The sequence below is a fragment of the Lonchura striata genome, chromosome 17 (assembly GCF_046129695.1).
Source record: "Lonchura striata isolate bLonStr1 chromosome 17, bLonStr1.mat, whole genome shotgun sequence".
NCBI lineage: Eukaryota > Metazoa > Chordata > Aves > Passeriformes > Estrildidae > Lonchura > Lonchura striata.
In genome coordinates this window covers 7,630,165-7,644,445 of record NC_134619.1, presented here as the reverse complement: position 1 = coordinate 7,644,445, position 14,281 = coordinate 7,630,165, and the positions used below count along the sequence as shown (strand labels likewise).

Sequence of the window (14,281 nt, the reverse complement as noted above, 5' to 3'; positions counted from 1 at the left end):
CCAAGAGGGGCCCCCCAGGCCAGGGTCTACACCCCACAGGATATTGGAGACCCCATGGAGCTGGGAACATGGCTCAACCCTAAGCCAGGGGGACTGAGGATGGATATGAAGGGGCTCACTTCAGGTTGGTGTGGCAGAGTGTGGGGGAAATGGGACACATGGTGGGGGACTGAATGGACCCCGGCTGTCCCTGCCCCAGCTCCCTGGGGGTCACAAGCCCCACGTACACCCCAGCGAGGCCATGTTCCATCCCCACGGCTCTGCCGTGGCACAGGCACCTGTGTTCACGTGTGCTGCCCACCGTGCCCCACCGTGCCCCTGGCAGCTGCCAGCCCCCACCCCAGGGTGCCCCCGGTCCCCATCCTGCACCACCGATATGCTGATACGGGCCACCGCACCCACCGCCTGGGCTCAGGCACCGGTGAGGTATTTTGGCAAGGACGAGCCCCGGAGGGCGTGGGGGCGGCCGCGGTCGGGTGGGACGGGTCTGGGCTGCGGGAAGGCAGCGCGGGGAGGGGATAGCACCAAGAGACCTCCCCGGCCACCTCCCACGAGATGCTTGGCACGGCGACGCGGCAGCGCCGGCAAATCCAAAGGAAGGCAAACAGCTGTGGAGACACAGGGTGGCCTGGTGGCACCGGTGCTCCCGCCGCAGCCTCACGCCCCGCAACCTACACGGTGGTCTCGTACTCCAGCACCTCCTGCGGGGCGCCGGGGGTGCGGTACTGCAGGCGGGGGGTGGTGGGCGAGGCGTACTCCAGCGCCAGGATGGTTTTCCGCAGGCGCCGGTCGATGAAGTGGGCATCCCAGGCCGGGTACTTCTTCCTGGGCAGGTCAATGCGGATGACGGGCCCCTCTGTCCGCGGGGCGCGGGCGGCCGGCGCCGGCGGGGCGCAGGGTCTCACCTGGAAGACGGGCACGCAGCTGTCCCGCTCCCCCGGCGCCCCGTCCCGCTCCCCCCCTGTAGTCCGCGGCAGCGAGCGCGGCGGGCTGGTGACGGCTTCCACGGGGGACCCCGGCACCGGGGGCGGCTCCTGCCGGAAGATGCAGCCCACGGAGCGGTGGCTGAAGATGGGGCCGTTGGGGTGCAAGAGGCAGTAGTAGATGAACATGAAGAAGATGCCGAGGGCGAAGCTGGAGCTAACCACGCAGACGAGGATTAAGGCGTTGAAGTCGGAGGTGGCCTTGCGGTCGTAGTACAGGAACCAGAGGATGGTGAGGGCGGCGTTCTCTGACAGCGTGATGATGTAGTAGATGCACATGCGGTAGCGGCTCCGTCCCTCCTTGACGTTGAACCAGCAGAAGATGTAGATGATGCCCACCACCATGTTGTAGATGATCTCCTCCCACTTGGACATGCAGAAATCCGTCTCGCCCTGGATGATCCAGAAGGTCATGATGCACCAGTGGGTGACGATGAAGATGCCGAAGTAGAGCTGGAACACCGAGGCGAAGAGGGCAAAGGCGATGGCACGAGCGGCGATGGTGAAGAGGTGCCAGAGGATCTGCACCACGGCGCCCTTGTAGGACATGGGCATCTTGTCCTCCCGCGAGTCCCGCAGCACTTTCTGGTAGGACGCGATCATCCAGGCCAGCGAGACCAGCGAGGCCGAGGCTGAGAGTCCTGCGGGGAGCGGCCATGAGAGCCCACAGAAGCCAGGGACCTCCCTCCCCCTTCCCTGTCCCCTGCAGGCGCTGTCCCTTACCCTGCAACGGCTCGATGTTGTTCTGCTGCACCATGATGCTGAGCTGCAGCACGAGCTGGGGCGCGCTCTTGAGGAAGGCCTCCAGCAGCCGCAGCATGCTGATGTCTGCGCTCTCAAACATCATCCGCCAGTAGAAGTGGCGGCGGCGGTGCTCGGCCTGCCACCGGCTCTGCAGCCCCAGGTACAGCGTGCGGAGGTACCTGTGCGAGGCAGGGGAAGGGTGAGACGAGCCCACGCTGCCAGATGAGCTCACCCCACTCTGTCCTCTCCAGGAATGCCCTGTGACTCCTACCAACCTGCTCCTGCTGATTTGGGAATGGAAAACCCCCTGGACCAGGGGTGCCAGGAGCTGCAGGGCAGCAGCAATGACGAATGCATCCCTGTCCCAGGCCAGGGTTACAATCTGAGAAGGGGCAGCTTGTGCAAAGCCAGCTCAGAACCCCAGAACCCCAGGCTATCGCCACGCTGCCCATCCAGCCATACACTGCCTACCCATGCATCATCCCAATCCTTAACCACCCATGCAGGGTCTGGCTTCCCCCAGCCAGGGATCCCATCCACAGCTTCACTTTCCAGCCACCCAGTGATTCAGGCTGCCCCAACCCAGCACCACATCCGGCTGCTTCTCAAAAGGGATATTTTGGTCCCAGCTGGCGCAGAGCCCACCCTGCTTCCTCCTGCCCCGGCCAGGATGGAGGAACCAGCTGGTTGTGCCGTGCTGCCCACAGGAAGCTCCTGGCGCTCATGCCGGTGTTGCCTGGGCTCTTGGCAGGGCTGTGGGCGCAGCCACACGCTGGCCCTGGCCATCTGGTCATCGGCCGGGGGTCAGGGGAGGTGTGCGTGGCACCGACGCACACCGGGCTGAGTCACCGCCACCAGGGACCCTCCCCGTGGCACCGGGCCAGATCTGGCACCACGGGAGGGGACGCAGGGCTGGCCAGGCAGGGCTTCCCCGGCCAGGCCTGCCCGCAACATGGCCAGGGCTCTGCTGGCGAGGAGGAGAAGGGAGCCGGGTGAGGAGGAAAACAGGTGCAGCAGGAGGACATCAGGCCACAGATTCCTCCCAGAGAATAAAATCCTCTGGCAGAGCAACGGCTTCTCCATCAGCTCCAGAATGTGCTGCCAGACAACTCCATCAGCCCAGAGCATAGGAGAAAGCCTGATCGCAGCACTTTCAGCTCATCCGTCAGCAGGAGGAGGCAGGAGCCAGCCCTGCTCCCGCTGCAGGGACAGCAGAGTGCTCCCACCCCCGGGGCTGCACAGCCCGGAGAGCACAGTGAGGGCCACCAGCTGGGGCCACCGAGCCCTCAGGACACTCTGCTGCCATCTGCTCTGCCCTGCCAGCCCCACTCCCAGCCCTCACCGGCTTCTCTGTGCTGGTGTCAAAGTGACGTTTTAACCTCCACCTCCGGGGCAGCACCTAATTTTAGCCTTTGCTGCAGCCTGTCCCTCACTGCTTGGGGTGGGGAGAGGCTGTGGCCACCTGGCTCCTGGCTCCCGGCACAGATCTGCAGCCCAGTGCCACCTGCTCACGGCAGCCAGGCTGGTGCTGCCATTGGGGCACCACCAGGGCCACAGTCCCTCAGAAGGGCCTGGTGAAGGATCCTCCTCTCTGGTGGGGAGCAAACCAGTGGGCAGCCCAGGGGTGGAAGGCACAGCACGGGGGAAACAACAGGAGAAGCAATGTAAAGCCCTGGCTGCTGTAGGGCACCACGGCTGTCCCAGGGTGCCCATGCATGAACCAGGCTTGGGAGCTGGTGACCTCATCCTGTCCCTGTAATTAGTCTTGATAATTGGGCTCATCAGTGATCCCACTGTCCCTGGCACAGAGCAGCCCCCTCACACACTCCAGAGCCCCAGCCCTGGGGTCCTGCCCTGTTCAACAAGTGACCCGTGGCCTCCCCAGCTTTCAGCAAGGGCACAATTATCCCTCTGTCTGCCAGCTCCATAGGTCTCATTAAAATGAGATTTCATCTCCCATCAACTCGCCCGAATGAAATGTTGATTCTTATTTGTTCTGCATTTGATCATCCCGTGGTGTTTCAGCCCAGCGAGCGATCCCGGCGCTGCCAGCACGGCGGGCGCTCCCCAGCCCTGCGCCATGGCAGCTGCACGGGAAACACAGAATCAATCACTTGAAAAAAAATCATTTAATTTTCAAAAAAACTGATGATGAGGCAGAAACCGACAGCGAGAGCTCTCAGGGCTAATTGCTCCCTCCTTTGTATTGCAAAGAGTGATCCGACAAAAACCCTGCAGCAGGAAGGTGGTGGCTTGGTTGGGCACTGGTTTTGTCAGAGCCCCACTACTGGTGACAAGCTGGATTTGTCACCAGTGTCACTGTTTGCCCCCAGCTCCCAGCTACTGAGCCCAGTTTTCAGGTGTTGGAAAAAAATGAATGAGGAGAAAAGCCCAACCCTGGTTACAAACAAATCCCCTAATCGTCAGCCTCAGATGGAAAAGGATGAGGGACCCTCTGGTCCCAGAGTGAGCCATGGGAAGTGTGATTTTCCTAGAAGATAATTTGGGCTCTCATCCCTTAATCCTGTATTTAAACAAGGAGAAAATTACTTCTCTGTTACAGCCATTTTAATCCCTTACACATCCTACCAAGTCAGGTCATCAGGGAGAGCTGCACATGTGCCATGTCACCGCACTCACTGGTCCCACCAGCCCCACACCCCAAGATGCCCTGGCTACTCGGGACAGATGGAAGTACCTGAGGGCACCTGTCCTCAGGGAAAGGCTTTGTCTGGCCCTAAAACCCCCTTGTCCTTTGCATCAGGGCCAGGTGGGATCCGCCAGCACTGGGTCCTGCAGCAGAACAAGCTGACACCCCAAAGCTGAGTGTTCCCAGGGCTGGGAGGGTTTCTGCCCCTACACAAAGAGAGCAAAGCTCTAGGGAGCAGAGTGGTGGGGAAACCTGCAGGTCACAGCTCTGCCACCCCTCATGAGCCCACCCAGGATGACCTTGCTCTCCTGGACTGCTGCCAGACTGGCACCAGGACTGAGGGGTGGCACTGGGTCCCCAGGCCAGCAGAGGATGGGGGTACACAGGCTGATGGGGGCTTTCAGAAAAAGAGGGAACTGCTGGTCTGGCCCCAGGGACCCCAGGCAGCCAAACCTGTGTGACCCTGGGCTAACACAGACACAGGCACAGATGGGGCTGTCCCCAGCCCAGTGGGACCTGCAGCACACCCTGGCCAGCCCACGGAGGTGGCAGGGGACCCCAACATGCTTCTGGGCAGGAGGCACACTGGCATGTGCAGCACCCCTGCCCTGCAGAGCTGCTTTGGTGAAGAAGCTGAAGACTTTGTGAGTGGATGACAATTTCTGAGCTGCAAAATCATCCAAGCATGGCCCAGAAGTACAGTGGTGGTGTGGAACCAGCTGGGGACAGACCCATGCTGCTGCTGCTTACACGGGCACATGGTCATGCCACCGGCAGCATCTCCAGAGACCACCCGTGATGGAACTTGTGCATGTGCACCATGAATATACCAATGACAGCTAACTTCAACAGATTTAATTAGGGATAACCACAGAGCCAGTGCTCAGGGCTGCTTTTGCAGTGGGAAGTAGCTTTCTTTTTGGGGATTGGGTGGGGTCTTTATCAAAGGTGTGGCTCGGGGCTGTGCAGTGAGGTTGGTAGAGGTAACATCTGCAGAGAGAGGGAGGAGGCAGGTAAATCAGGAAGGGGGAGATGTTTGGCAAGGGGCACAGTGCTCTGACCAGGGAAAATCCTTTCTTTAACCTGCAGCACTTATCCAAGCCTTCTCTAACTGCCACATCCTCCTGCACCGGATCCAACCCCACTAATGGGTTTAACAAACTGCATTTAACTGGTCACCCGAACTAATCCCAAATCCAGAGATTAGAAAGAGCCTCAGCTGCTGCTTGAGACCAACGTGTCCTGGAGGGTGAGTGCTGAGAGTTACCGCTTTAATTGGCTTAGGAGTCTCCATGGTGCAGCCGATCCAAGAGCGGGACTGACACCCCCAGGAGCAAAGCCCCCGGCTGCGGCTCAGCTCCAGCTTGGGCTGGGATCAGGTGTGTCAGGCTCACACCAGCCGCAGGCAGGGCCAGAGAGCTCCTGTCCTCTCCCTCACCAGCTCCCCTCACACACCAAAGAAGGTTTTGCACCCACCCTGCAGCCAGAGTACCCTGAGAGTGGCCCCACGTCGGGGGGTGGGGGAGGGCAGGTGTGCTGGTAGGTGTGCTGAGCACGGCACACGCTGCGCTGTCAAACAAAGTTAAACACCCCGGAGCATCCCAGAAGGAGCAGCAGAGGAATGAACATGCAGACACCAGGAGTGAACGAGCAAAGAGCTTCTACTCCAGCACTTGGGAGGGGAAACAGGATGGAAACCCGAGCGGGGAGTGCTGCCGGCTCCACGCATTGTTCCGGGCATTGCCTTTGTCTGCCCTCCCGGCACCAGCTCCTCAAGAGCCACTTGGTGCCAGTGCCTGGCTCTTCCCCAGTGCGTGGGGCTGGAGCTGGGAGGGCGTGGGGCTGGGTCTGCAGCACAGAGGAGGAGGGTGCCAAGAAAACATCACCTTGAGCAGCTGGGGTGTCTGCAGAGAGGAGGATGAAGGGCCTGGAGCTGTCCCAGCCTGTCTGTCTGCTGCTTTCCCTACCCACACCACCAGCCTGTCCCCAGGACTGGCATGGGGCAGCAGCAGAGCCTGGACAGGCTGGGAACCACCAGCACCTCCTTGCCCACCACTCCACAAATACAAGTGAGATCAGGACAGGAGCCTCAAGGTGTTCAGGGCCCAGCATAATCACTTCACACCCCTAGGACCACACTGCCATGGCCAGGCAAGTCCCCAACAGGCCCAGCACCACCTGGCAGCAGGAATGGTAGGGCTGTGGCACCGAGCTGGGCTGCAGCTCCTCACCCGCACCCACAGCTCCTACCCACACCCACAGCTGCTACCCACACTCCCCTGTGCCTAGGGCTGAGAGCTCTTCTCTACCACCCATCTTTCTGGGGCTGCAGAGAGACTGATCCCTGTGCCTACCCCAGCTGTCTGGGCCCCTTCTTCACCTCTCCATCCCCACCCATTTCCCCATGCCCTGCCAACCCCTCCTGAAGTCTCCATGCTGTTATCCCCACCCATGTCCCTGCTGCGCTGTGCCGCTCCCTCCAGGCCAGGCCTGGCTCCATGACCCCCATGTGCCCCCCTCCCCCTGTACCTCCAGCCCCGCCTGAGCTTTAGCAGGCGGATCAGGCCCTGCAGCAGCCCCATCCCAGCCCCCTGTACCCTCACCCCCAGGTACCCTCGTACCTCCAGACCTGCCCCAGCTGCACCAGGTGTATCAAGCCCAGAAGCATCCCCATCCCCTCAGCACCCCTATCACCCCAATACCCCCACACCTTCCCATACGGCCACACCTGCCCCAGCTGCAGCAGGTGAATCAGGCCCTGCAGCCGCTGCATCCCCGCTGTGCCCCCACCCCCCCAGGCACCCCCACGCCCCGGGTACCCCCGTACCTCCAGACCTGCCCCAGCTGCAGCAGGTGGATCAGGCCCTGCAGCAGCCAGACGCAGAGGCGGCAGCAGCCGCGGGGGCCGCTGTCCTTGGTGCCGCCGCCGCTGTCCTTGGTGCTGGCGGCGAAGTCGTAGACGAACCACCTGAGGCTGAGCATCTGCACCACGAGCGAGGGCAGCAGCACGAACAGCAGCGTCAGCCCGAACCACCAGCGCTGCCCCCGCACGTAGTAATGGGCCGCCAGCCACAGGTCCGAGGCACCGTCCGCGAAGCAGACGAGGAGCGCGCAGAACACCCAGCACCCGTCCCGCAGCCGGTACCGCCGCGCCGGCGGCTCCGCGCCCGCCTCCCGCCGCCCGCCGCCGCCCTCGGGGCTCTCCAGCAGCACGGCCGGGCCGCCGCCGCCGCCGTCCGACTTCGCGGCCATGTTGTCGGGGGAAAGGAGGAGAAAGGAGGGAGCGGGAGAGACTTCCGGAGGGATGGAGCCCGCCCCGGCAGCGCCCGCCCCCGCCGGCCTCGCCCCGCGCCCGCCGACACCGGCTCCCCCCGCCCGGCGCCGGGAGCCCCGGCGGGTCCCGCCGCTCCCCGCCGGAAGGGGCAGCCGCCCCCCCGCCGGCGCCGCGGGGTCCCGGAGGAGCGCTCGGTGCCGCCGGCGCCGCCCCGCGCTGGGAAGGGCGGCCGGCCCCTCCCCCGAGCGGCCCCCACCCCCCGGTCCCCGCCGGTAAAACCGCCCGGACCCGCCGAGCCCCGCACGGTGCGCCCCACCCCGTCCCGGCGGAACCACGCTGGCCGTGCTGTCCGACCACCCCTTCCCAGCCCACCGGGTACCGGAGCTTCCCGGGAAGCTCCTGGGTAGCCCCGCGACCCCCCAGCCCCGAGGCTCAGTCCAGGCAAGACCCTGCCCGTGAGTCCAGGCTTGGGCCGAGGTCCGGGTGGGTGGGGGCGTGGGTGCTTCTTCTCCCCTTGGGCTGAGACACGACCGCAGACCTCCAAAGCCCTGCCCGATGCAGCCAGAGAGGCCAGCAGGGACTGGCTGGGCTGCACCTGAGCCCTGCTTTGGAGGGAGACTCATAGAGTCATCATAGGATGGTTTGGGTTAGAAGGGACCTCAAAGATCAATTTGTGCCAACGCCTTACCAAGGGCAGGGACATCTTCCACTAGACCAGGCTGCTGAAAGAAGTTGTATCCTCTTTGAGAAGACCAAAGATGGGGTTTGGGAGTAGGCTTTCGTTGTTCCCGAAATGAAACTCGTGAAAGAGTTACATATGTTATTCCCCAGCCTTGGGAATGTCCCTGAAAGTGAAGTACCAAGGCCACTGGAGTCTGGGTGCACAAGAGCCCTGACGCTGCCCCGCTCCGGCGCTCCACCTCTCCGCTCGCTGCCCGCGGCAGCTCGGACACAAGGTGTCGGGCAGAGCGAGGGGCCGCACCCCGGGACAGGAGCTCAAAGGAGGAGCAGCGCTGTGCCGGCATCCCTGGCACTGCTGGGCGGGAAAGGGCTGCGAGGGAAAGGGCTTCCTCTCCTTTGTGGCGGGTCTCCAGGGAGGGTGACTGCATACAGCAGCTGCCTCCTGGAGGCAGCCCCAGCCCCCAGCCCCCGAGGCTCAGCCTGGTGCCTCTGCCTGCGGAGGAGCCCGGCTGGAGCCCGGCCCGTGGTCAGCACGCCGTGCCACATGGAGAGGAGGAGGGTGTTTGATCCCGGGAAACACAGCTAACTTCCAAATCCTGCCTTGTAGGATGGCCAGAGGGATCAGCACAAACCGGGGGTGGGGTAAGCCTGCATTCCTGGGATGAAATCCAGGGGGTGAAGATGTTACTCAGCACAAGGCAGTGGCCGGGCCCTCGGCAAGGCTCTCCCCGTGCTGCATGTATTAGCATCGATAATGAAACACCTCACCTTGAGATGCTCCTGACAGATCCCCTCCACAAATGCCTGCCTGGGGGAGGGGATGCTCCCAGCATCCCAAAGCCTGAAGAAAGCAGCCTTTCATCAATAACCAGGCAGGGCAGGGCCCCTTCCAAGGATGGGGTCCACTGGCCAGAGCCCCTGTCAATATTTGGCCACTCCAGACCTCTTTGGGCTTGGTCCCTGGGGGCTCTCTGTCTTGGCTGGGTGATGGAGCACAGACCACGTTACCATGACGGTGGGCACAGCGCCAGGGAGAGGGGACTTGGAAATCAGGGAGAGACAGACCCACCTTTCTCCCCTGACCCTGAAACACCCCCTCTGAAGCAGCAGTTAAAGATCCACAGCCTGAGAACATGGAGACCGTGGTTTGAAGTCTGATTTATCTTAACAACAGGCCCCAGCAGCCACATGAAAGAAGAAGAGAGAAAAAAAGCCTTATAAACATCCCTGAAGCTTCCTGTGCAGCTGCCAGCAGGCAGGGAGGGTTTCTGGCTGCATACAGAAAAGGGCTGCAAGGAAGAAAAAGGAACATGATGAAACCAAACCTGCTCTTTCCACAAAACACACAGCAAAGCAAAGCAGCTCCCGGCAGCGGGTGGGTGGCTGCTTCCCCTGAGTGCCCAGTTCCCAGGGAACTGGTCCAAATGGACCTCTGGTTCCAGTCTGAGTCCAGCCTCCAAGCAGAATGTCTGCCCCTGGTGCTGGCTCCAGGAGGAGAAATCCATGATGATTTGTGGCTGGCTCAGAGCTGGCTGGGGAGAGGCCGCAGAGTGCAGCACCAGCCACTTCTCACTGCCCTGAGAACGTTTTCCAGATGCCCATGGCTTGGCGATCCCTCAGCTGTGCTTCCCCCATGCCTGTGCTGAGCTGGAACCCACTTTCCCAGGGAGAGCAGCCCCTGCCCTTCCATGCAGCCCAACATTCCTGGCAAAACCCTGTCTTCACTGCACTGTCATTGGCAACCCCAGAGTCACTGTTTCTTTCCACTGCTGCCAGGACACAGCCAGCCTGCTCCCATCCCTGTTCCCATGTCACATCTCATCCCATCCCCATCCCCATCCCCATCCCCATCCCCATCCCCATCCCCATCCCCATCCCCATCCCCATCCCCATCCCCATCCCCATCCCCATCCCCATCCCCATCCCTCCTGCCCAGACTCTGAAAGCCCTCCCTCCTTCCTGCTTTTTCAGATCTCCAGCCAGCTGCTCCCACCGACAAATGAGCATTTCCTAGCATTGGCATCCAGCCCCAATCCCAGTACATTTTCTGGCTGATGTCAGGAAGGAATCTAACCCGAGTGTGGATCATTCCCAGCCTGGAGTGCCTGTGTGTGCCCCAGCAGTGGCTCCCACTGCTCCCCTGAAGCTTCTGTACTTCATTTGATGCAGCCACAGACAGAGATCTCAGTTAACTGAAACAAATGATCTTATGGGATTAGGGCCAGTAATCTTCCGATCTGGGTAATCTCCCTTAAGGGATTATTTGCCCACAGAAGTGTGGTGACCACCAGCCAGCTGCTGCCTTTCTCTCTCCATCCCTGTCCCCTGTGGTCCTCATCTCTGGCAGCTCAGAGGGGCCACAGCAGTGGGGTCACCACCTTTGCAGAGCTCCTTGTCAAATGAGTTTCATGAAGTGCATGTGCCAGGGCCCCCAAGTGCTGGGGCTCCTCCTCTCCCCAGCCCCTATTTGCTGCTTCAGGCAGGTTCTTGGGGCTCCCTCCCTTGGAAGCACTGATCTAAAGCAGATCAGAGGTCCCCCCACTATCACCAGGAAAGCAGCAGCTGGGGGGCACAGCCATGGTGGCAGAGATGGACAGCTGGGGACAGGGCTGCATTCAGAAACTTGAGATGCTGTTTCAAGGCTCTGTCCAGAGAAGGGACATGGGACATGAGAACCCATGTGCCCTGTTACCCGCCAGCCCTGGGTGTGCTCCTGGGGGCCCCTTTCCCTCTGCAGAGTGCACACGGTGAGGGTCTACCAGTCCTCACCATCAGTGCTGTGTCTCTGCATCTCCCACACCCCATTTTTGCAGCTCCTCTTGCTCATGGCTGGGTGGGGCAGAAAGAAAGGGATAAAAAGGATTTTGAGTGGCAATATATTTGCCTTCCTGCAGGCAGGGGTGTTCAGAGCAGCAGATGGATATGGTCGCCTGCCAGAGCATTCCCGGGACCAGCCCTTGCCTGACACAGACTGGGGGGCACCGGGGCTGGCTGAGGGTGAGTCAAGCTGCCGGGACCACAATTGGATCCAGTCCCTGGGGATGGCAGGTCCTGGACGCTGAGCTACAGATGAGCCACCAGCTGCACGAAAGGAAACCTGAGCTAATCGCCCCTCTCTGAGTGCCCTTTATTGCTTTCTGGGATGACAGAGAGGTCACCTGATGCTCCAAGGGCCCAGCTGCCAACAGCGGCACCGTGCTGGGAAAGCAGCGAGGAAGAGGAGACAGACGGCGGTGCTGGGGGCGAGGGGATGGGCTGTGAAAAGTGATAAATAATTCACACACAAAGGGACCAGGCAGGCCAGGGCTCTCAGCCCCTGTCCCTCAGGGCTGTGCCGAGCGGGGTGGGTTGGGGGCCGGCGACGGGGCCGAGACCCCCACTCCGGGGCTCGGTGCCACGCGGCCACACCGAGCCCTCCATCCTTCTGCCGGGCACAGAGGCAGCGCGGAGCCAACCGCGGCACCGCTAGTCTGCACTACGGAGGAGACCCCGCGCTGGCAGCGGGCACGTCCGTGCCAGTGCCAGCCCACGGCCGTTCCCGGCCGCTCTCGCCCCACGCGTGTTCGCGGCCCGTCGGTCCCGCCGCTCCCCGGCGGCGCTCCCGGCGGCGGCCGCCAGAGGGCGCGCTGAGCCCGGCGCCTCCGCCGCGGAACCGCCCGCGCGGCCGCGGCGGCGGCCCGGAGCCGGACGGCGGCGGACCCGGAGCGGCCCCGCCATGGCCCGGGACCCGGCCTTCGTGCTGCGCTACCTGGCCGAGGTGGAGGAGCTGGCCGAGGACGTGCTGGCGGCACGGCAGCAGGTACGGCCCGGCTCCGGCGGGCCTCCCCCGCCCCGCTCTGGCCCGCCGCCGGTAGCCCCGAGTCCCGGCCGCTCCCGCCTCTCTCGCTCCCGTTGCAGATCGTGGACCTGGACGTGAAGCGGAACCGCAACCGCGAGGCCCTGCGGGCGCTGCACAAGGACCCGGAGCCCGACGGTGAGGCCGGGCGGGCTGCGCCCACCGTGACCTCGTGGCCGCGGGTCGGGCTCCGCTGACAGCCCCTTCCCTTCCCTTCCCTTCCCTTCCCTTCCCTTCCCTTCCCTTCCCTTCCCTTCCCTTCCCTTCCCTTCCCTTCCCTTCCCTTCCCTTCCCTTCCCTTCCCTTCCCGCAGAGAAGGCCATGGTGTGTTTCGGGGGCATGTTCATCGAGCTGCCGAAGGCGAAGACCCGGGAGATGCTGCAGCAGGGTGAGCTCACCCCGAGGGCTCCGTGTAGCTTTAAGTGATTTAATCAGCACCGTAATTAACAAGATGTTGGCTCAATTAACGGACTTGTGCCCAGGGATGGGCTCTGAGGTGCCCAGAACCTCTCGAGAGGCTGATTCTGGCCCGAGCTGTGCCTTGGGAAGCACACGGGGAAGCTGCTCAGCCCCGGGGGTGGTGCAGGCAGGGTGGGACTCCCCTGTGCCTGTGTTGTGTCCCATGGGAAATTGAGCCTTCATCCCAGAGCCCACCGCAGTCCTCCTCACTCCCTCCTCTTATCCCAGACCAGGCAGAGCTGGATGAGGAGATAAACAACCTCCGGAAGGAGCTGCGGGTGAAGGTCAACCGGCTCTATGAAGCTCAGGGTAAACTCTCCCGCTGGAACCTGCTCAGTGCTTGGGAGCTGACTCGTGTATCAGCAGATTCCTTAGTTCCATGTGTTCCTGCAGCCTCTTTTCCACTGGTTTTGCAGTTCCCTCCCTGCCCCAGCAGCGTTGTTTGTCTCTGTGTGGAGCTGCCACCCAGCAGCATCCTAAACCCCCTCCAACCCTGTGCTGGGGTGACCCCACTTCAGCTTCCCGGGCTGTCCCTGCCCTCCCCACAGCCCCTCTCGAGTTGAACATGAACTGCTGCACTTCTTTGGTGACAAAATCCTGATGTTTTCAATGTGTTTTCTCAGGTAAACCTGAGCTGAAAGGGTTTAACCTGAATCCCATGTCTGCTGAGGAAATGAAGCTCATCAACCGCATCCTGGAGGGCTGAGGTGGCTGTGCCATTGTCACAGCGTGTTTGGCTGTCACTGTGGGCTCATGTTGCAGCAGCCACAGTCCTTGGGATTTGTAGGACGTTGGAGTGTCCAGAGCCCACCCAGGTGAGGGCCCTGGGAATCCTTTGCCTCCTCAGCTGCAGCTCTGCAGTTTCTTTGGACCACAAACCCTTTCCTGCTCTGTGCTGGGTCTTAGCACAGTGCTGGGCAAAGGCCCACAGCTGGGGTGGAAGTGGGATCATTAAAATCAGAGCAGTGAGACATTCCTGACTCCATGTGCATGTTCCTTGTTGGGGGTTTATGTGAACACTTCTGGGGCTTGGCTTCAGAGCTGCTCCTTTGTCACGCTGGGAACAGGAGTAGGAGGGATTGGGAATCCTCCACATGCCTGAAGCACAGAAGAGGAGTTGTGCACGCCTGTGGCATTCAAACAAAGCAAAGCTGTACATCTGAGGCACGTCAGGAATCTCTAAGGATGTGTAGGGAGGAGCAGGAGGAGGCAGCATCCTTTTAGTCTTGCTGGGAAAACATGTTCCACTGTTGGAGGGCAGGAGATGACAGAAATGAGGCTTTCAGGACTGGATGAACTCATAAAACTGGGGTATGTTTTAAAAAGCAGCCTGAGGAGGGCTGAGCAGGAATAGTCACTGAGTTTGTCTTGTAGTAAAAGGACAATTGATGTCATTAGTAGTAGTTTCTGCAAAGGTTTTAAAATTTGCTGTTTCTGTGCTCCTCCAAGTGATTAACTTGGTCAAGAACATAAGTTTTTAAAAAAATTAGTGATAATTAGTACATGACTATACAGTGAGTTTGATATTTTTCCTGCACACAGGGAAGTGTCTGGGTCCAACCAAGCCCTTAATTTTTTGAACTTCTGTAGAGATATTTCTGGGCAGAGTTTCAGAACTGTAAACATGACTGTTGTCCTTTCTCCAGCCCTGAGTT

General features: G+C 61.2%; 2 protein-coding genes across 2 annotated transcripts; one reads left to right on the top strand and one right to left on the bottom strand.

Moving 5' to 3' along the window:
• Positions 1-671: 671 nt before the first annotated feature.
• XKR7 (XK related 7) lies at positions 672-7,629 on the bottom strand. Its single transcript, XM_077787008.1, has 3 exons — positions 7,205-7,629; positions 1,707-1,906; positions 672-1,624 (listed from the first exon to the last, which is right to left on the bottom strand). Exons 1-3 carry the CDS (start codon positions 7,627-7,629, stop codon positions 672-674), a joined length of 1,578 nt encoding a protein of 525 aa, XP_077643134.1.
• Positions 7,630-12,001: 4,372 nt separating this feature from the next.
• PDRG1 (p53 and DNA damage regulated 1) lies at positions 12,002-13,599 on the top strand. Its single transcript, XM_021527437.2, has 5 exons — positions 12,002-12,131; positions 12,230-12,305; positions 12,481-12,555; positions 12,855-12,935; positions 13,250-13,599. The coding sequence occupies exons 1-5, from the start codon at positions 12,048-12,050 to the stop codon at positions 13,330-13,332; spliced, it is 399 nt and encodes a 132-aa protein (XP_021383112.2). The 5' UTR covers positions 12,002-12,047; the 3' UTR covers positions 13,333-13,599.
• The last annotated feature ends 682 nt before the right edge of the window (positions 13,600-14,281 follow it).

Coding starts and splice junctions, on each gene's coding strand:
- XKR7 (XM_077787008.1), bottom strand. CDS start 7,629: ATGGCCGCGAAGTCGGACGGCGGCGGCGGCGGCCCGGCCGTGCTGCTG. Junction 1,907..7,204: donor CAGCTGGGGCAGGTCTGGAG/GTACGGGGGTAC, acceptor TGCCTCGCACAG/GTACCTCCGCACGCTGTACC. Junction 1,625..1,706: donor CAACATCGAGCCGTTGCAGG/GTAAGGGACAGC, acceptor CGCTCCCCGCAG/GACTCTCAGCCTCGGCCTCG.
- PDRG1 (XM_021527437.2), top strand. CDS start 12,048: ATGGCCCGGGACCCGGCCTTCGTGCTGCGCTACCTGGCCGAGGTGGAG. Junction 12,306..12,480: donor CAAGGACCCGGAGCCCGACG/GTGAGGCCGGGC, acceptor CCCTTCCCGCAG/AGAAGGCCATGGTGTGTTTC. Junction 12,936..13,249: donor CCGGCTCTATGAAGCTCAGG/GTAAACTCTCCC, acceptor GTGTTTTCTCAG/GTAAACCTGAGCTGAAAGGG.